The sequence below is a fragment of the Platalea leucorodia genome (assembly GCF_965183815.1).
Source record: "Platalea leucorodia genome assembly, chromosome: 3".
Classification (NCBI taxonomy): Eukaryota; Metazoa; Chordata; class Aves; order Pelecaniformes; family Threskiornithidae; genus Platalea; species Platalea leucorodia.
The window spans coordinates 95,012,854-95,034,410 of NC_138825.1; the positions used below are offsets into that span (position 1 = coordinate 95,012,854).

The window sequence follows — 21,557 nt, forward strand, 5'->3', positions numbered from 1 at the left end:
TAATTAGCTCTCTGCCACACAGATGTTTCCTCATTTAGATGTTCAGTGCCTGGTCATGTGTCACCCTCACTTTCACATGGATTTCAGCTTATATTACATCACCTACACGTCCCTTCTGTGTGTGAGCCCTCTGGGTTAATACGTTCTTTTGAATAACAAATTGATTGCAGATAGATATGAATGAGAGATATACCTGGCGTCCACATTATCTGCATTCGTTATACACATGCAAATGTGAACGATGCATATGAAACAGAAACTAAAGTTTAAGCCAAGGAGGCTGGTGTGAAGACATGACCGATTTCTCTAACCCGTGCTGTTCCTAACAGTAAGCCAATGTAACCGTGACGAATCACTCTATTTCTGATCTCAAACAGTCCACAAGTCGGTGAGACCATCATTTGATCTATACAAGGGTAAATGTTTTACTCAGAGAATTATGGAGAATTCAGTAATTTGTAAATACTAGCGCTGTGCCTCTGTGTTTTTTATGCAACGTGAAGTTTTAAAAGCATAATTCAAGCTGTAAGTAAGCGTTTAGTTATGACAGCAGGGAGTGTTGAAAAATGCATCAGAAACTTCCCTGGTAGGAAAGGATTCGTAAGAGGTTTTAGATCGTGCATTTCGTATGTGTTGCGGCACCCGATGAATACCTTTTTCTCGAAATAAAGACAGGTGGATTATTGTGAAATTCTCAGACGCGAATGCTCTCAAGTCCTTCTGATATATTGGGAAGCAGCACGGCAGAAAACCGGGAAAAAGGGGGTCCAGGGCAGGGCAGGCACCCAGGGCGGTACGTGCGGGACCCCGGCCCTGCTGCCTCTTTCGGGGGGCGGGGGACAGGCGGACGACACCGACCGACAGACACCGAGGAAAAACGAGGGGAACCGCACGACACGGCCGCCTTATTCCCAACTTCTCGCTTCTGCGGAGCTCAAAACTATTCCTCCGCTAAAACAACAAACAACAAGAATTAAGCGAGCGGCTGCCCGCCGCTACGAGAGGAGAGTGCTGCGGGACGCGCCCCCTCCGCGGCGGGGCACGGCGTCTGCCCCGGCCCGGCCCGGCCCGGCCCGGCCCGTCGGGCGGCCGGCGCTGTCCCGGAGCAGGCGTCCCGGCCGCCGGCCGAAGCTGGAGCCCGCCGCGGAGGGAGCGAGCCCCCCGCCGCCGCCCCCCGAGGGCGCCGAGCTCCGCCGGCCGCCGCCGCCGCCCCCTCCCCGCGGCGCCCGGGGGCGGCAGCCGGGGCGGGGCGGGGCGGGGCGGGAGCGCCCCCGGCCGCCGCCCGCGGGGACCCTCCCTCCCGCCTCCCCGCCCTCCCGCCCCTCCCCGCCCCCGCGCTCCGCCAGAGCCGCCCGGGGAAGCGGAGGAGAAGCAGCCTCTCCCCAGAGCCCCCCGCCAAGCCCCGGCCGCGACGGCGCGGCGCCCCCGGCCCGGCCCGGCGATGCTGAGGGCGAAGGAGGAGGAGGAGGAGGAAGGGCGGCCGCTCGCGGAATAGAGGCGCGGCGGGAGCGGGGCCGGGCACCTGCCCCGCCGGGCTGCCGCAGGGCACCGCGGGGCGCCCCGACCCGCCCCGGCCCGGCCCGGCCCGCCCCGCCGGCGGGCCCCCGCGCCCGCAGGAGGCAGCGCCGCCCTCCCCGGCCGCCGCCTTGCCCGGCCGCCCCGCGGAGGAGCGCGGGCGGGCGAAGGGGGCAGCCCCGCCGCCCCCCGCGGCCATGCGCTGAGCGCCGCCGCGCCCGTCCATGGGGCGGCGCTGAGGGGCGGGGGGCGCGGAGGGCGCCGGGGGCAGGATGAAGTCCCTGCTCTTCAGCCGCTTCCTCCTGCTGCTGCCCTGGGTGCTGATCGTCATCATCGTGCTGGACATCGACAGCAGCCGGGCGCCGCTGCCCGCCCTGGCCCCCCGCGGCGGGGGCGGCAGCGGGGGGGCCCGGCCGGCGGCGGCGCGGGCGCCCCCCCCGCGGCGGCCCGAGGCGGCGCTGCCCACCATCTATGCCATCACGCCCACCTACAGCCGCCCGGTGCAGAAGGCCGAGCTCACCCGCCTGGCCAACACCTTCCGGCAGGTGGCGCGGCTCCACTGGATCCTGGTGGAGGACGCGGCGGCGCGCAGCGAGCTGGTGAGCCGCTTCGTGGCGGGCGCCGGCCTGCCCTGCACGCACCTCCACGTCCCCACGCCGCGCCGCTACAAGCGGCCGGGGCTGCCCCGCGCCACCGAGCAGCGCAACGCCGGCCTGGCCTGGCTGCGGCAGCGGCACCAGCACCTGCCGGCCCCCCAGCCCGGGGTGCTCTTCTTCGCCGACGACGACAACACCTACAGTCTGGAGCTTTTCCAGGAGGTGCGTGCGGGTGGGGGGCGCGGGCGGCCGCGACGCTCCGGCGCCCGCCGTCTCCCGCCTCTCCTCGCCTCCCTTCAGGCACCTGCCGCTTCCCGCCTCTCCTCGCCTCCCCTAGGCACCCCCTGTTCCCGCCTCTCCTCGCCTCCCCTCAGGCACCTGCCGCTTCCCACTTCTCTTCGCCTCCCCTCAGGCGCCCCCCGTTCCCGCCTCCCCTCCCCTCGCCTCCCCTCAGGCGCCCCCCGTTCCCGCCTCTCCTCGCCTCCCCTCAGGCACCTGCCGTTTCCCCCCTCGCCTCCCCTCAGGCGCCGGTCTCGCCCGCCGTTCCCGCTTCTCCTCGCCCCGCTCAGGCTCCCGTCCCGCCTCGCTGCCCCTCGCCCGAAAGCCGGGCGCGGACGAGTCAAGCCGCCTCCCCGGCGCCGACGCCTTGCAGCGCCCCGTCCCTCACCCGGGCTCCCCGGCGCTGCCTGCGTGTGACCACCCCTTCCTCGATTTTAAGTTTCTTGTCCCTCCCTGCCACGCTCCCCCCAACTTTTTACTGCTGTTTTCTCCCTTTCCTGCCGAGCGAAGCAAGTTTAGGGTTTATATAAGGGACCCCGCGTTTTTGTTAAAACTGGGATGAGACGCACTCTTTGGTATTTATTTTTTTTAGGCTGCGTCCCTCTCCCTGCAGGGCAAACTCGCATCCGGAGTCGCCGTTCTGCAGAGTTTTTTCTTGGCGCGAATGAATTAACCCAGAGCAGGCTCCTCGGCGTGGAGCTGCCCAGTCTTTTTGGAGCCTTTCGCTCTTAAAAGCAGCGAATCGTTTGTGTAATGACTAAACTACCCTTTCAGGAGCCTCTTTTGTCAAGGGACCTGTTTTCGTCTTTATTGCAGCCCCTTGGTGAAGGGCTTTGCTCCTTTTCGGTGGGAATTGGCAAGCGCTGGGGGGAGAGGGTATCCAGCTTGCTTTCTGCGTTCCCCCTGGCAGGAAGGAGGGGTGTTTAATAAGTGGGTGTAAAACAGCAGAAGAAAGATCATGTATATCTTCGTGACAGCTAGGAGAGTAACCTTGGCAGGGAAAGGAGGGAGGAAAACTGAAAAGTAGCTTGGCAGCAGGCGGGGAACGTACAGGACTTCAGGCAAACATGTCTGCTGCTGGTGGACAGTGCTGCGTTCAGTGGCGTGCACCCATATTCTGCAGTTTGGAAGTGGTGTGCTTCCTCACGTGCTTTACAGTCAGTAGGTTAAAATGAACACGATACACAGAAATGTGAACCATGTGAAATTCCCTAGAGCCAATTATTTCAGAAATGCTTATGTTCGTTTGTGTATATGTTCGTAATGCATCCCTTTCCATTTCCAGTATGCGGGCAGGTGCAGGGTCCCTGGTCAGCAGCGATGCTCTACTTGCTTTGCCCATTTGGCATTCAGTGTTGAAGCTGCTAATTTGAAGACCTTTGCCTGGAGGCTAAACCCTCGTTGTAATTGATTTTCTTAAAATCTCACGGCTTCGCTTAGCGCATTATAATGCAGAGTGATTCCATGTACCCATCTTTGATGTGATGCGAGTGTCCACCTCTGTTCAGGGATATAAAACTAATCTGATTCAATCTTAGGGAGCCTGTAAATGGATACAGAAAATACACTTCACAACAATGAGTAGTGTGGGACAAAAGAGATTTGGAGATGAATCTCTACTTTTTTTTTTTTTTTTTTGAGTGCCAACATTAGGGACAAGTGAAAGGAACGGTATTGGCAGGCATATGACTTGAGTGACCCACAGCAACTGAAAGGGGGTCCAGTCAGGTTTATTCTTTTATAATTTCCTGTATTATTCTTCTAATTGCTGTGAATGATGAAACAAAAAGATACAAATTACCTCTCTGATCAGCTAGGAAATGCAGCAAAGCAAGGGGATAAATCTGTCTGAGGGGTTAATCTTGAAAATTGCAAGCACAACGGGCAATCTGTGTTTCCTTTTGCTAACAAGAATGGTAGCCCCCAGCACGCAGCTCCACAGTCCTAAGGCTTCTCTTTCAGCAGGATTCAGCTGCTGGGGAAGAGGTGTTTATTCGGAGCCCTGTGTTCGCAGGCAAACACACGTGCATGAATGAGTTTTCCCTGTGAAATGTGGTGGTTGGAAAGCTCTGTTACAGGAGTGGAGGAGCTCTTGCTTCAGTTACCGCTGCAAGTTCCCATGACTGTTTTCTGGGGTCACTAACGAGCTGTATGCAAGGTCCCTGGGACGCTGCTGATTGATAGTAACTTGGGGAATGCCTTGTCGACCTGACTTTGGTTAACTTTGTCCCTTGGCAGGCTTTGCCAACTGGACATGCCTTTACGACGAGTGGGAGGTTGCATTTGGAGAGAGCCAGCAGTCTTTGTTTTCAGTCGAGGCACTGCTTAAGGGTTGGGTTTTGTTGTTTTTTTTTTTCTTGTTAAAAAAACTCTGTCTTTACGGGTTCTGGCTTGACAGCTCTGTAGTAAATCCTGATCTCTCTTTTGGGAATCGATTGATTTATGAGGGTAAACTATGCTCGTCTTCTCCAAGCATGAAGAGAACAGCTTCAGAACGTGTTGTGTGTAGATGAAACCTCGTAGTAATTCCTGTCATGAAAGTGGCGGTAATGATACCTGAGAGGGAGTTTTTTTCAGTTTGTTACCCTGCCAGGAACAATTCTCCAGACCTGCAGTCACGTAATCCCAAAGGAGGTCTGGTAAACTGTAGTCTGCTCACTGGGGAGGGTAGTATGAACGTGGAGGGACGATACAGTTGCTCTGAATTCTGGTCCTACCACCATCCTGTGCTGGCTGGGTGACCTTCAGCATGTCACTGACGCGGGCCCGGGGACGTGTGTGTCCCAAACTGCCAGCAGCAATGTCTGCTAGCATCTGCCCGCAAGCAGTTATGTACATTTGCTGGCTTATGAAATAGTAGGTCTGTCTGCTTTGTAACGGCTTTCATCTGAGTCAAAGTTGGTTTCAGTAACAGCAGCGAGGGCTTGGGGGTGGGGGTGGGAACCAAGGCTAGTTAGGACTGTAAAACCAACACGAGAGAAGCATTGGCATTAGGTATGGGTTTCGCTCAGAGGTTGAACGAGCATTACGACGGAGCAGAAGGCATGCCCGGGAACTGCTCATCGCTGAAGGATTATGTTTAAGGCAGCTCCTTTGCTGTGGGTTTCCCTAGTGCCCTTACAGAAGACAGAGCCTTTTTAACAAAGGAAAATCAGCAAAGGCTTTACTGTGAGTGGAGGTGTACAAACCGTAAAGGCATGATCAAAAAGGAGCATGGTTTGACATGCAATGCCATGGGATACTTCTGAGAGCTTTTGATGAGGAAGTTCTAATCTCTGTCCAGAGTACTTCTGTCTGGTGCTTATAGGAATGAGTACCTTATATTTGATATGGAGTGAGCTGGGACCAGTAGACATGGGTAAAATGTGTTTCATTGAAATCAGGGGGAAAAAAAAAACCCAACATCTTACAGTGGTGTTTTGCTGGAAAATGTCACCATCTGTAGTAAATCTGGAACCCTCTGGTGCTGTTTATAATTGTCTTTTTTCCTAAGACGCACGATGGCATGTGGGTGTTTAGCTTAGTTTGACTGGCAAAACTATGTCCTCAAAGTCAAACTGGGCAGGGCCTGAGCAGGTTTAGTTGTCCTTTCTAGAATAAGGTGGAAAGCCTGGATTGTCTTTCTGCTGCTACAGTGTATTCAGCATTGGTCAGCTGAGCATTTTGTTAGGAGAGGCTCACCTTCCCTGGAAAGGCTTCAGGGAAAGGACCAATTCAGTTCAGTGATTGTGGAAGTCTTTAGAGTACTAAGTGGGGCTGCAGCAATGATGAAATATTTCCAGGAGTGGAGATGTGGCCCTTATGTTATTCCCAGCTCTTTCTGCTTCAGAGTATAATGGTGGTCAGGTGAAAAATTATGCTTTTACTTTAACGCTGGTGATTCTGGCATATTGTAGTTTGTCATTTATTGTTTTGGGATCCAGACCTCAAAAATAATTTATATTTTTTTCTACTCGGGTATGATTTGTTCACCTGGAGGTGTCCATCTGCATCTCTCCATCAAAAACAACAGTCTGCTTTCTGAAAATGTCTTTTATCAGTTGAACATCAGCCTGCCTTCGTAACAAAGCCACTGAGAGGCCTGAAATCCCAGCTACTGTATTTGATATGCTTTACAGATGTTTCTACATGAATCATCATAACTTCTATTTTTTTTAATATAGGCTGTTCTTTTTGGAGTGACTCTTATAGTTTCTGCTGCGTTTGTGCTTCATCTTATTCCTGACTGCAAGTTATTGTAATATTGTGACTGATGCCTAGTGACTGCCAATTTCATATTTTCAGACTTCCAGAAGAAAAAAAAAAAAACTTAGATAAAGCTGGCATTCCACCTTCGTAGAGAGATTTTAAAAACAAGATTAGCCTAAGCACTGGAAGCCAAAGACAGACATAGCTAAGTTCTGCTTCCCTTAACTCTTCACATCGTACATGTGTTTCTACGTCTCAGGCATTTTCTCTGCCCTTTCCGTATTTCAGGTAGTTGGCCAAAGGCCACCACTTCCTTGGTCCCTGTATGGATATGTATGCAAGTTGGAGGAATTAGTGCTGGAGGTCCACTCTGCTGTTGATTGTGCAGACTCCCCTGCAGCCTTTGAGGGTGAGGGGTGAGCTGCTTAAGGAGTACAAAGAACAGGAGTAAAGGTCTTCAACATGTGTGAGAAAGTGAGCTCGCTGCATTCAGAAACGCATTGATTTTGAGAGATTCCTGTCTAGGTTATAGCTGTCACCTTTGCTTGTATTTTGCTCAGGCACCTAAACTGAGACGTATGTGAAATTAAAATGCTCCTAATCTAAAACTATGATCTCCCTCACTGCCACCCCGAGCCCTTTGGTCATTGCTGTCTAAAAATCTCGTAGCAAGATTTGCTAGGTGCCTGGAGCATGCAAGTATGGCATATACTGCTATCTTGTCTGAGTGCAAGCTGAGGGTTTGCAGGACTGGGTCTCCTTAGAGGAACCCAGGCTATAAGGTGTGATCTGAATACAGCCTTGCAGCATGGAGTTCAAAGTAAATCACAGCATTAATTGTCATTTCTAAGGGGAAAAAACACCCCAAACTTGTATTTAATAGCTTAGCAGTTAGCTCTCTTGCCCACTGAAGCTGGAAAGGACATAGGAGGAGAGAGAGCTCAACCCCTTCTCCTGGCATTAAGGTAGTCTTTACAGGTAACTCAAGATTCATGGAGCTCTTGGGTAGAGAAGGCAAGAACATGATCAGTGAAGAGGACAGTCAGCTGGATTGCTTTTTGCAGGAGTAACTTAAATGTCAAATTAAACAAAAATTCCATAATATTTTGAAGGTATGCTATTGATTGTGTAGTGGCCTAAACTGCCTAGGTAGGATCATCCTCAAATCAGCCAGGTGGGAACAAAGATTCGTGAAGAACAGATGGAAAATAGGAAATGTTTTACCTTGGCTAATGGGCGTGACCTTCTCGTTGAAGGTTAGGGCCATCCAACTCTGGTAATTTTCACAGTGGCACTGTAGAGCAGAGGGCAAGTTGTGTCAGTGATTCAGGCTGAAAACATTTTCTTATGCCCCTGCCCTTCACTCTTCCAAAAGGTATGTATGAAGGTGGCAGATATTCTAATGGCTCTTAACAGTCTGTAGCCCGAAAAAATAAATCCTTGTTATTAAAAATAGAACAGAAATACTTGCAGGCATTGCATGTCACACAGGCTTCAGTTTTCCCATTATTGTATTTGTAAAATATTTTGAGAGCAACTCAAAAAAGACATTACAGAAGAGGTGACTGTGTACTATTTCTTCCAGCTTTGACTAGGGAAGGGTTAGTGCTCCTTCAATAACTTTTACATAACTGTCCTAATCTTCATACACTGAATTAAGCTAACTTCTGTGTATTTTTTAATGGATATATTTATGCAAAAGGTGTAAAAGTAGTATAAGTGAATCTGTTTATCTTTGAAAACATAGAGATCTTTTGTTGTATCTCTTAGAGCTGGTTGGAAAAATCAAATTTTTGCTGTAGTCTTAAAAATAACATCAGTAGTCTAGACAGAATTAAATATTAGCTGGCAGTCATTAGTTATTTTCTTCATAATAAAAAAGGATCCAAATAGAGTTAGCAGTGCATTAAATACCTTTCTAGTATATAAATGATTTAAGAATACATGACAGATTTTAAATGCACACTGACATTCCCCTTGCAGGGAGACATGTAATACCTATGCTAAAGAGGCTGGATTAGAAAAGTCTGGTAGAGAAACAATGAAATAGCTTAAAAATGAGAGGAAACAGTGACAAAAAAGCTATTTGAAACAGATTTATCTAAGTGAGGGACTCCAGGTTACAAAGTACCAAGCACTGTCTGTTTCTGCACTTTGGCAGCAGTCTTTTTCTTACCTGTGAAACACATCCTGTTGCTATGAAATTAATTACAAATGGCCAGCAGGTCGTCAGAGGTACAGTGAACACGACTTAGTAGAATAACAGAAAGTACGATGAGAAAAAGAGTTAGTAAGTAGAAGGGCCAAAAGGAAACATGAATAGCAAATGTTTTGGAAGCCTTCCCAATCCGGAGAAATTGGCTCCTAAGTGCTTTAGTTAAATTTAGTACAGTTTTCTCCTGCAGGGAAGCGATATTGACATTTGTGCCCGAGGATGCTGGTATAATTTAGAAGCATTAATCATTGTATCTGATATGTAAAATGTTGCTTGAGAGAAGGGGGAATTAATCTATCCTCCCTCTGCAGTGTAGATTGGGTAGGAATCAGCAGAGGAGGTTTAAGGCAGATGTTTGGAAAAAAGCTTTCTAATAGTGAGGATGGTGAAGCACTAAATCAGATGACCTGTGAGGATTGCAGAGCAGGCTAGATCAATGATTGACTTTTTTTTTGGATTTGTAGACCCTTTCTACAAGTTTTCCCATGGAGACATACCCTTTACAGTCAAATTTACCGACAACAAACTTGCTTTTTGGAGTTACTGTCCCCTCAGCATCACAGTCCCTGAACCACAAAAACCACTGGCACAGATTTTCTGTGCCTTGGTACTGCCTTTGAAGTAATGGTAAGTAGGGGCAGAAACTCCTTTTAGTGCCTAAGTAAACGGGCACAGCATCGCGGCAGCGGAGCTATCCCTCTGACTTGTAGTGCACTCACCTAAGTTTTGTTGAAGCAGAATTTGGCTTTACATGACCTGCGAGTAATGCAGGACGCCTGTGTGAGAACTGATAGGGAACCTGGCTGTGCTCGTGCTTCAACCCGTAACATTTTCCCCTGTGGAAGAGTTGTAGTGAAGGAGCTCTAGATCCCGTCTTTGGTAATAATAAATCAGAATTTTGCATAGAAATCTGCTTGAGTCTCGCTGGGATGGGGCGGGGGGGCGGGCAAGACTGGACAATAACCTGTAGCCTGACCAGTACAGATCACAAATTACACAGGGGTTGAAATGATAGAGAACAGGGGGAGAAAAAAAGCTTATTTTGTGTGGCAACCAGGTTTGCATTTGCTGAGCGCTTTGAATCCCGAAGAGAAACACATCAACATCACGCTACAAAAACGCTAGGATGTTTGTTCCAGTCTGGAAGCCTTTTCGCTGTAGGAAGCATGGCTGTGTTTCCTTCTGTCTGTCATTTGCCTTCATTCCCCTTGGGCTTTTGTATTTTGTTCTGGCTTGGTATCTTCCCTATCCATCAGTCCGACGCATCCCATTAAGCAGCTTTTCTTGATTGACTAATGAGATGCTATTTTTGGCAGTGCTTTTATCACTATCTTTTATTGCTCAGCTACATTTTCTGCATTTTTTCACTTGTTATTCTTTAGTGGTTCCTCTATTGCTACTCACTGTTATCTGCCCATCACCTCACTGGGATTTCTTTGGTCAGTTGTTACTCCTCTCTCCTGTCACTTCCTTGCCCGCTCCTTTCCAGTTGTGTCCCCCCTGCTTCATTGGGGTTTGTTCTGCCATCTTACAGAGCCCTTTTCTCATCTTCCCCCATCCAGTGCATCACTCTTCTGCTATGCCCAAGACCCCCTTTCAAATAATCAAAAAGTAAATAGAGGGCAAAAGCATTTCCAGAGGGAGGTTCATCCTACCTGAATACAGCTGTCTAAGCCAGGCAGGATGAATCATGTCAGTAGGTTCCTATCTCTGTTCATTAACTATAGAAATCTAACTAGGATAGACCTAGATAGGCCTAACTTACAGAGAGTTGAGCATAAGTAAGATGAATACCATTCGTGTAAGCTACTAGGACTTGAAATGCTGAGTATTAAGACAGCATGTGCTACCACACATTAAAATGACAGATAGAAGAGTAATTTAGGAAGCTGTTTCTAAGTTATAGGATTTTGGCCGTTGTTTAACCCACAGCAATAAAGCTATTTAGAATTAACATGGTTTTGAATCACCTTTTTGTGTCCCAATGATTAGCAGCATCAAATTCCAGATGCAAGCTGGCCTTTTAATCCAAATAATAGCTTTCTCCCCATCATACATAAATACAGCCTTAACACATCAGTATGTTAACTGCAGTAATGCTATTCTCAGAAGATTAAAAGAAATATTCCTACTTTCATCTGCCTAGCATATCCTGAGGCTGTAAGGTATTTCAGAATTAGCATAAATACCGGTCTAGATGTGCTCTTTCAGTTTTTACTCAAAAGGGATTGCTATATTCTTGACTCCTGTTTATTTCATTCTCCAAAAATGTAACCTGTGAGAATAAAGAAAGTAACCCAAGGACAAAATAAAAGAGCTCTGTAAAGGGTTACTTCCTTCCTTCTGATGTGTGGTGGCTTTACTGACTTAACTCACAGGCACCGAGATGGACGCAAGACTGTACTAATTAAAACTTCTTGGGTCATTTCATGCTGGTTTCATGAGGTCAGTGAGATACTTCTCATTGACAAGATTTTCCTACACATTGTGTATGATAAAGTATTAATGTAAATCAGTCTGGTTCTGCTAGCATAAATGCTGTGGCCGCTGTTGACCCAATTCGGAAGCCTCGCGTGATCTGGCTCGTTTTGCAGTACAGCCGCCCAAATCCTTACTGCAAGAAAAGGCAGAGTATGGGCTTACCACACATTAGCTACTCTCTTGTAGTTACAGCGTGCCTGCCCCTGTCTTGTGGCATTTTATGTTTACCATGGGTATAGGCACTTGGCACAGGGTAGCTGAGGTGCTGTAAATCTGTACCCTAGTAATTTGTTCAGGTATCTGTACCCTCCAGAAGGTATTAAGGGCAACACAAAAAAGTTTGTGGGCATCTGCGTCCGTCCTGCGGTCAGTACTGGTGTAGCACCGTTGGGTGTTTGTGGCTTGATCGTGCCCTTGGAAACCTACTGCAAACTTGCCTGCGTGGACAAGCCCGACAGGATGATGCCCTGTGTCCATGTCTGATGTGTTTGGGTGTTAATATAAATACACTGTTAGAAAAAGTTGCCAAATGGATGTGTCATTAAAACCAGAGCTAAAAGGTCTTCATGAGGAGGTTTGACCGATTTCCATATCCAGTAGTTAATTGCTAACTCTGCCTTTCCTAAATGGAGGAGTGGGAGAGACTGGAAAAGTAATCCTAAGCAGGAGAACAGCTACAGACAAACACATTTAACAATAACCTGTAGAGAGATTCATGGCAGCCTCTCACTGGCAATTAAATAGTCCATGGTGTGGATAGAATCCTTATCACGAGAAATCCCTATATTGCCAATTGTATACGTACCCTGTTCTTATACAGTATGGACTGCTGCTACTGAGTGAGATGGTCTGACTTGCTGCAACCATTATTAGGGTGGAAGTGAGAAATTTTGCTAAAAAATTTTTTAAATTTGTCTTTAGACACACAAGGAATTGGAGGGAGAGAAGATGCATGTCTCTCTTCTGTGTGTACATACGTATTTGTGGATTTTTAAATATGTATTTTATGCCTGCCCTATGTGAAAGTTCTCCTAAGAATCTGCTAATGTTTCTAGCTTAGAAATGTGAAGCAGAGTGATGTGACGTCTTTGTTTTTTCTGGTGCATCTCCTGGGAGTCTAGAGGATATGCATGATAAATCTTTCACCTTGGCAGAAAGAGAGGCAAGCGTTTAATATTTAACCAAGGTTGCCTTTTACTTCAACATCTATCGATAGCGGTCTGCAGTTACAAATATGTAAAACTGTGTTTGTTTTTGCTAAGAGGAGTGCTTGGAAGGAGAAAGGGATAACCTTTCCCTAAGGAATAGGCCTCAACTACAACAGAAGACAAAAGATTGTTTTAAAAATCGATCAAATTAAGCCCACGTTACACTGAAATAGTTTAATACTTGCTTAAATAGGACCATATTTATACACAGTAACGCACAAACAGTGGCTTTTGAATCAGCGTGGTTGAACTGTGCAAGTTGCTGTGTCCGTGCACTCGTCTTCTCAAGTTCTCACGCCAGACTGTCAGCAATTTTCCTCTGGGGAGCAGCGTGTCAGGGTTCATGTCACGTTATCGCCTCTTTACTGAAGAAAATGTCTACTAACCGGTGAACTGAATTCACTGACTCCCAGTCATGCACGCTTTTTGCTAAAGAAGGAGTAATTTTTTAGTATCTGTAGATTCCTCTAGGTTAGGTGAGGACCACGTTTCCAGAATTGCATTTAGTTACTTTTAGACCATTGGGAAAAACTCCTGTTACTGGTAGCAAACTAGCAGAAGCATCCTGCCCGGCCTGCTCTCTGTCCTTCTCAGAAACTCAGCAGAGCTTTCCAAGAGAAAATGTAGAAGTTAAAAAGGCTTAGCCGAAACTTAATCTTTTTTTGTGAGCCTTTAATAGATCTGAGCTGCATCTGTTGTGCAAACCTGGTACGTTGCAGGTCGGGGAAGAGTTGTGTGTCACAATTTCCTGCACTCAGTGTATTTGTTACCAGTCTCAAACTAATTGTACTTGTCTTAATGAAGTGTGTATTTGTTAATCGTTATTATAATATTCTCTCTCACTGGGCTTGTACAATACCTCAGCAGTCTACGGAAATAAGCCTACTGCAAGAATGCTATAGTCTTGCAGATAAAAAAAGATCTACTACACCTTTGAAAACCCAAACAAACAAGAAAACAAGTACTATTTTTTCATGGCTTTTAATTTTTTTTTCTATAAAAAAAGAATATGAATAGGGTATTTTCAGTAGAATTGAGGTACCTATGGGCTAGAGAGCTGGAGATTTCACAGAAAATGAGTGGGCACATGCAGCTTTCAAATACTTACTCTGTTGGGCTGAAATCTGTAAGCTAGAATTGCTTTTAAGTACCTAGTCTTGATGATTAATGTGTAGGCTTTCCACCAACGCTTACAAAAAAGCCTACTAGGAAACCGTGCATGCAGTCACGCTGTGCCTGCCTCTTGCAGATGCGTACAACCCGCAAAGTTTCGGTATGGCCCGTGGGACTGGTCGGAGGACGACGGTATGAGCGCCCAGTCGTGGAAAACGGCAAAGTCGTCGGCTGGTACACTGGCTGGAGAGCTGACAGGCCCTTTGCTATTGACATGGCAGGTAAGTACCAAGTTTCATGATACGTGAAGGTTCCTCATAATAACTACTTCTACATTTTTTTTATGCGTGGGACAGAAACAGATGTCTCAGTGTAAGCAGCTTTTAAAACTTCTGAAGTGCAGCTGCTGTATGTAGCCCTTCAGCACTAAATATCCTGGAAGTCTTAGCTTGCACATCTCGTCTAATTAAGTTGCTGCTTGGTGATATCTGAACTTACTTTCACTTGGTTGTAATTTTATGCGGCAACTTGGCTTTTATGTTGTATAAATTGTTTGCCTGAAACAAGTTAATTGTAAATTAATTCATCCAATTAATTTTTGCAAGGAGCCCCTGCCTTTCGTTGTGTCATCAATCTACATCAGGCAGTATAAATGCAGACCCTTCTTAGACCTCATGTTGTAAATGCTACTCTATCATGAAATTATTCATTTTTTATCGGTTATTTGGAAAGACAGTGGTAACTGTAGATGGATACAGTTTGAAACACTGGGCCTAGGGGAAAAATCACTGGCAGCTATAGCCTAGCAGATGAAGGCAGAAAAGCTTTAAAATGGATCTAATAAATCTTCTGCTGTGAAGTTAGCACACCACATAGGTCTGTCTTGCTGTCAGTCCGTGCTTAGACAATCTTTTGTATATATTCACAACTCTCACATGACTCACCACTGTGTAGAAGTCCGATTTCTGATGTAGCAGCAGCTGGTTTCCCAGCAAATGATACAATATTTGCACTTAAGCATCTTCTGTATTCAGGAAGGAGAGGGAAGGGGAAAAGTAGGAATACAAGGGTGAGAATGGGGTAGGAATAGCCAGCCATTTTCTTTTTTCTGATACCCTTATGTTTTGGGAGAGGGAAAAGGACAGTGCTTTCTCATCTCAACAGGATATTTTTATATAGATTGAAATGTTTGATGAAAAATATGTACAGTATTTACAGTACAATTGGTTAAAAAGAGTAAAGAACTAGTTGTTAACACCTCAAAGACAGAAACATCAACAGGTGAATTTTTTCTGCACTGTAGAAGCATTCGAAGTTAATCACCTGGCATGAAAATAAATATTTGCGTGTCCAGGTAGAGGCATTCCTCAGGGGAGAAGCAGGTATGTCAATCCCCAAACCCGTGCAGCCTGCTGAGGACCACAGCTGTGCATTTCGACAGTCTCTGCCTGTGGAGTCATAGATCCATATTGATACCATGCTGTAGAAGTTGTTACTTATCGGCATTATAAAGCTGATAGCACGGTTCATAATTCAGAGCAGCAGGCAAAAACCCATTACACAGCATCGGCCAAGGGACTCTAACCCAGACATGAAGAGATACGTGGAAGGTTCTTATGTTGTTGTTTACACCTTGCAGTTGCTGGCTGCAACACTGTCGTGAGGGAGAAGCAGCTGCATTAGGAGCGTTACCTGCTCGTACTTCTACCAAAGTCATGGAAGGGAGGGTTATAGAGACAAAGATAGAAGCGTTGAGAGTATGGGAAGTTATTGCAGATCCACAAACAAGGAGTTACTACTTTGTGAGAGAACTTCTATTAGTCTTCAAAAAATAACTGAAGAAATTAGATTACGTTTTTAATTTCAGCAAGGAGAGAAATGGATGCTGTGTAGGCTGGTAAAAAATTATGTTAAGTTTGCATCTTCATTCCCCTCAGGAAAACGGTGGAAGGGCACAGACAAGCAGAACAGAGCCTGTAAATCCAGAGCTGCATAGGTGTCTGAACAGGTGCAGTCTACAGGATGCGTGTTAACACTCCGTTTTCCACCCGTGCCCCCCCAACTCCCCAGCATACTCCTGGGGACTCGGAGAACTTGCCAACAAACCTAAGTCCATGCTGTAGTACATCACTGGCGTTCCTCCGTCTGCTGGCACCAAATATACAAGCAACTTAGGTTATACCATATACTGCATGTAAGGAAGATCAAAGATCTCTTTTGAAAATATTACCATGAAAAAAAATAGGTGCATATATTAAACTGCTCAGCTGTCTACAGCTGTTTATAATTAATGTTCTGATTCCCAAGGCACTGGTAAGGAGGCTCTCTGGTTTACAGAACTATCTTTTCATAGTGATTTTCACAAGAATTTGATCACGAGGCTGGGTGTGAAAAGAATGACTGCTTAAAAGATTTGGGACCACTGATTTAACTTGTGGCTGTTCAGAGGAGGTGCATTCTTGCTTTTAAGCACATAAACTTCTCGTTCTAGACTGCAAAACGCAGGGCCAAATTCAAATCTACTGCAAGTGGAGACAGGTGCTGCTGATTTCATTGGGATCAGCTCAAAGACCCTAGCTGGCCAGCTTCCCTAGCTGCTGCTTTGAAATACACTCACACGTGGCAATCACATTAGATCAGTGCAGTAAACGTTGGTCATTTCTTTGGAGAAGTTTGTGGTTGACACTGCTCTTCTCCAGTGCTAAATTGCTTTCAGAAAGCAGTGTAGCTGTTTCCTGTGTTGCTTCTTAACACACCATATGAATTAGTTCTGGTGTTTTTTAAGTTCCACCTCAGTTTTAACTGTAGGTGGGTTCTAGGGTTTGACATAGACTTCCTTACCCTCAGGGAAGAAAAACGAGAGAATTGGGTGCTGTAAGGAAAAAAGTGATTTGATTCTGAGGTAGGCACTGTGTTGTTTATTATAGACCTCATTTAAAATCTTCTACATTAAATGATGCTGTTAGTGATTTCCTTTTGGCTTGTTCCCAATACCAGATTTTTTGACCACCCATGAGAAAACAAGTTAGATCGTGATTCTCCTAATGTCAAGATTGTTTAAGGAAAACAGATGCATGCTTTACATTTGCATCTCAGGAGCTACTTCAGTCATATAGATTAATGCATCCCTGCGAATCACTGGGCAAGCGGATTTTGGACTTGTGGTCCAGAGCTCATCCACTGTGACCTAAGTTCCTCCGCTAGGGCCTGAACAGCCACCTTTTTTTTTTTTTTAATTTTGCTATAGTTATGAGATCTTTAGTACATCTCATCTTTCTTACAGTTCCCTGAGAAAAAAAACTCTTCCGTTAATAACATGGCATATTTTGTCTGAATCTGAAAGCACCACTGCTGGAAGTCACAAGTACAAACAAAAAGATTTTGAGTGGCTATGGCAGACACCATACTCAAAAAAAACCAAAACGAAGCAAAAAAAAAAAAAAACCACCAAAGCATCCCTCCATCAAAGGGTAACAACTATTTTAAATGTTGAGTTTAAAAATTGAGAGCCTCTTTCATGGTGAATTAACTGTCAGCAGATGCCTTTATTACGAACTACAAAACGTCCTGGTTGGGCGCCTCTGCCGTATTGCAACCCAGACAGCATGTCACAGGGAGACGGTGATGGACCCCAAGCCGCGGCGTGTTCAACGAGCCAAAGGCAGTAGCTTGAACTGTGTGGAAACCAGTATGTCCGTTTCAACATCAGCACTGAGCATTAGCATTTATACACTCCAGAAATCATAAACACTCTCAGTTCCTAGCTTGCCTTCAGCTACTATCCTATCTTAGAGCACTCAGGAAGCAAAGGCATTAATCATGGCAACAAAATCTTTAAAGACCGTCTCAGTCTAACCGGATGAAGAAAAACGGTTCTGCCTTTTAAGAGAAGTCATTGATCTAGCACAAGTCAAGGTGTGAATTAACAGAAACAGCTTCTGTAGAAAGAAGCAAGATGTAATCTTTGCCATGTCTCCCAGGTATCTTGTTCTCCAGCAAATTAATTCTTATCTAGGTGGCTCTTCAGCCAATTAGATTTAATTTACAGCCTGGCACTAAACACAAAAAAACCCAAACCACCTCTTCACACTCTGGCTATGCAATTGTCCTGTGACATTTCATGTGAACTTAAGCCCAATATGATCTTGTAGGAATAACGATCAAGTAAAAGAATTGTATGCATGTAGCACTGTTCCGTTATGCTGCGCTGGAGACAGTAATCCTAGATTAATCCCTGTTCGGGAATGGAATTCAAAGTAACAGTCTTTTAGTGTCTTTTCCTCTATTACCACAGGGTCATTATCTAGTGAGAGAAATAACTAGTGCTAGTCTGGTCAAAACCTGAGCCATCTCTTCTCTTTTTGATGCCAAAATGATCTGTCTGTGATAAAAAGTCAACTGAAAGTTGTCACTAGACAATGGTTTTCTGTCAAGTTCATCCAAATTCTATCTGCATATATACAAAATGTCATACATGTGAAATTAAAGCAGTTATAAAGCAGAGCTGAAGAACCAGAGAGGCAGGAGATAAGTCTCTGAGTTATTTTCTCTCTTCAAGTTGCTGCTTTATTGGATTCTTCTAAGAAACAAAGACTGCGTGACCACTGATCAAGGAAACAAACCTCAGGCCACAGGCCAGTCAGTGCACAGTAGTCCATGTTCTTGCCACGTACAACACTCAGTTTAATTTGACTTTTATTTGATGCCTGAAAACACGAGGGATTTTTGGTGGCACCCTCAAATGGTGGTTTGCAATAGCACGGTAGCAAGGGCATGTGTTACATGCAGGGGGCATGGCACATCTGAAGATCTGTGTGTAGGAGAAATCCATCCTGAGAACTGAATCCAGTTTTCTCAACAGAGGAGCAAGCTTTGCAACAAGAGAACCTAGAAGAAATGAACGTACGGAGAAGTAGGGACTGTGGGGGCCAGAGAGCCAAGCTGAGACACGCAAAGATATGCAGTAGAAAATATGTCTCTCTGCTTGGAATGGATTCCTTCTCCGCTCTAAAAACTAGGACACTACACTGATTTTGGCGTTTACTTCATTTTCTTCTCCATGGATGACCAGCTTAAATTGTAACAATTAAATTTTAAATCTTTTTAAAAAGAAACGAGAGCTCACACAGCTGATTGGGGCTCCAACAATGCCTTCCCTTGCAAAGCAAACATTTTTTTTTTCCCCAAAATATCAAGCACGCTAAAGCCCAGTTGCAACAAAAATTTATATTGTTTGTTCTAATTTAGGAAAAAAAACCTCACCTAATCAAAAATAGTGAACTGAACCAGGCCAATTTGTTCATCAGTGATAAATCTACGGTCATCTTTCAGGGTGCAGAAAGCTGGCTGCGTGCACTGCAGCTCTCTTGCGGAGGGAGTTTAAACCCTCAGCCTTGGCCCTTCACAAATGCTTACACTTGGCCACACAAACAGTGCTGGGATGGGGCCCACCTTCTGCTCCCTGGTAGCCAGGCGGCAAGTCGCAGGCAGCAAGAAAGGCCTGTAGCCTGCTGGAAGCAAACCCTTCCCTGGGAAGCAAAGTCCGAAGGGCCATCCTTTTGCCTGGTTCCGCCTGCCCAAACCCCGCAGCTGCGGCAGGGAACAGCTGGATCCCAGCGCTGCTGCTAGCAGGTGGCGCAGTCTGCAGAGCGGGAGCTGCAGAGCTTCACCACACCGAGCGAGGACAGGCTGCAGCCAAAGTCTCACACCTCCTGGAAGTCTCTTACTCACTGGAGTGCTCTGCAAGGTGTGGATGAGCCCCTTCCATCTAGGCACCTATTCTTCTTTATCTGAGGCAGGATGTCGTGTATAAAGTTAAACATGTTTTCTTCAGCCGTGTCTGTCAGTGAATTGGGAACCTCAGTTTACACCCAACCCATAGTCTTTATGTGCAGTGTCCAAATCTTTATTAAAAAAAAAAAAAAAATCACTTTTTGGTGTCTTCCTGTGCTTTGCTACGAGCAAGAGCATGATAGTTAAGATAAAACTGGTATCGGTGTGCCGCCTTTACATGTGATGTAGGAATTACTTCCTTATATTTTCCTCTTTTAAAGGCTCCCATAAAAGCCACAGATACTTGCAAGGAAAATACAGTAGCAAGATAATTCTAGTAAAAAAGGGGACAGATTTCTATTCCATTAGAGAAAGTTCTACTCATTTAAAAATGAGAAAAATTTAATACTGGCTTAGGAATTAAATGTTCTTGCAGTTTTCCAGAACAGATGTCAAAACTGTTACTACTTCTGTCATAAAGGGACAGCTGGAACCACTCTGACTGACAAAAACAGATTTCTGTGGTAGGCTTGGCAATTAGACATAAGGAGTTACAAATGCAATTTTTCTTCACAAGTCTATCAGCGGAGTAAAGAAGCAAACATGCGACTGAACCTTGCTGAATGAGAACTGGAGAGGTCTATAAATAATGGCAAATGGGAGATTCATGACAGCTGCTTCAGAGGGGGCAAGTTCGTTCAAACTAGTGATTTCTCAGTTTGTAATCTCCCTTTCAGCGACCCAGTGTATGTTATTAGAGGAGCGCGTTGCAAAGAGAGGCACGTGCACTGATGAGGTTCTTTCAGTCGCGCTGTGCGATGCACAGATCAGCTGCAGGCTGCCTTGCAGACACCGTTGCTGAAAATGATTCACAAGTCCACAATAACTACACGGTGTGCAAGGCAAAACATTAATATGGCTTGTCTTTCAGCAACGATAATGTTAAAACTCTCTAAAGGCTAAAAATCTCTAAAGACCACAGTTGTTAGAAGTAATATATTTTAACCTTTCTTTCTCATCTTTAAGCCTAGAAGTGTTAGTACAGTATAAATTTCGTACATTTTGTTTTACTTAAAATTCAGTTTTATTTCTTAATTAGAAGTAGAAAGGAAGGATAGTCCGAGATCTTAGCAATGCCTGACTTTTCAGGCAAAAAACGTGTATATTCTCTGCATGACAGGAAATTGATTAAACATGTTGAAAATATGGTGCAATTAAAAAAATCTGATTGCACCTTCAGGGCAAAACAAAACAATGCAGGATGTACAAACCTACCCAATATTGTCTATCCATATAATCAAATTTACACGTTTTTTAAAAAGAACATGGGAGATCTCTAGGCTTAAGTGTAACTTGCACAAAAATGTAAAGCTTAAAGGTTTTTCTTAACCTTTTTCCCCGCCCCCCTCTCTTCAAGGATTTGCTGTGAGTCTTCAAGTGATTCTGTCGCATCCGAAAGCCGTATTCAAGCGTCGTGGTTCTCAACCAGGAATGCAAGAATCTGATTTTCTGAAACAGATAACAACAGTGGAGGAACTGGAGCCAAAAGCAAACAACTGCACCAAGGTACTGATTTCCACGCTCACTAAAAAGCTTTCGTCTCATCTCTGCAGACGACTGTACTAACACAAATGTTATTTTATAGGTTCTTGTATGGCACACACGAACAGAAAAAGTCAATCTAGCTAATGAGCCAAAATACCACCTGGACACCGTCAATATTGAGGTATGATGTGGAGACAGAGTCACACAGGAGTACAGTACAACGGACGTGTCAGAAGGTGTTCGAATTCAGCCAGTTAAATAGTCTGCTTCTGCGTCAGACCTTTCAATAGTCATCTGACGGACTTCTGTGGAAACAAAAGGAAGCTGTCAGATCCTCTAATAAGCAAATCAAGTGGGTGTGCTTTGTTCTAACTTGTTTGCATGCGTTTCTGACCTCTCGTCTTAATAAACTGACACTTACCTTTGTTTTAAGGCTGGCTCCACATAGTAAAAGCAATCAAGAGACACATGGCTGCAATGGAGTATTTTCAAAATCATCATTTATGTATATACTTTTTGTATTTATCCAGCTTAATGGTGTAATTATAAACTGATTTTAAATCACGAACTGTAGATCTAAATATTTGCATAAATGGATCCTCCAAATTGAACATGTTTTCCTTCATCAAAAGTAGACTTCTTGAA

The 21,557-nt window shown here is 45.4% G+C and overlaps 2 protein-coding genes across 2 annotated transcripts in view; one reads left to right on the forward strand and one right to left on the reverse strand.

The window, feature by feature from the left end:
• Window positions 1–1,787: 1,787 nt before the first annotated feature.
• On the forward strand, window positions 1,788–21,099 carry B3GAT2 (beta-1,3-glucuronyltransferase 2; the record flags this gene model as incomplete). The annotated part of the gene is made up of 4 exons (XM_082307246.1): window positions 1,788–2,333; window positions 13,732–13,876; window positions 20,785–20,933; window positions 21,013–21,099. 4 exons carry the CDS (start codon window positions 1,788–1,790, stop codon window positions 21,097–21,099), a joined length of 927 nt encoding a protein of 308 aa, XP_082163372.1.
• Window positions 21,100–21,108: 9 nt separating this feature from the next.
• Window positions 21,109–21,557, reverse strand: part of SMAP1 (small ArfGAP 1) — a 107,065-nt gene continuing 106,616 nt past the window's right edge. Inside the window, exon 11 of the mRNA XM_082307249.1 lies at window positions 21,109–21,217. Coding sequence (XP_082163375.1) covers window positions 21,203–21,217 — 15 coding nt within the window. The 3' untranslated portion in view covers window positions 21,109–21,202. The remainder of the gene's footprint in view (window positions 21,218–21,557) is intronic.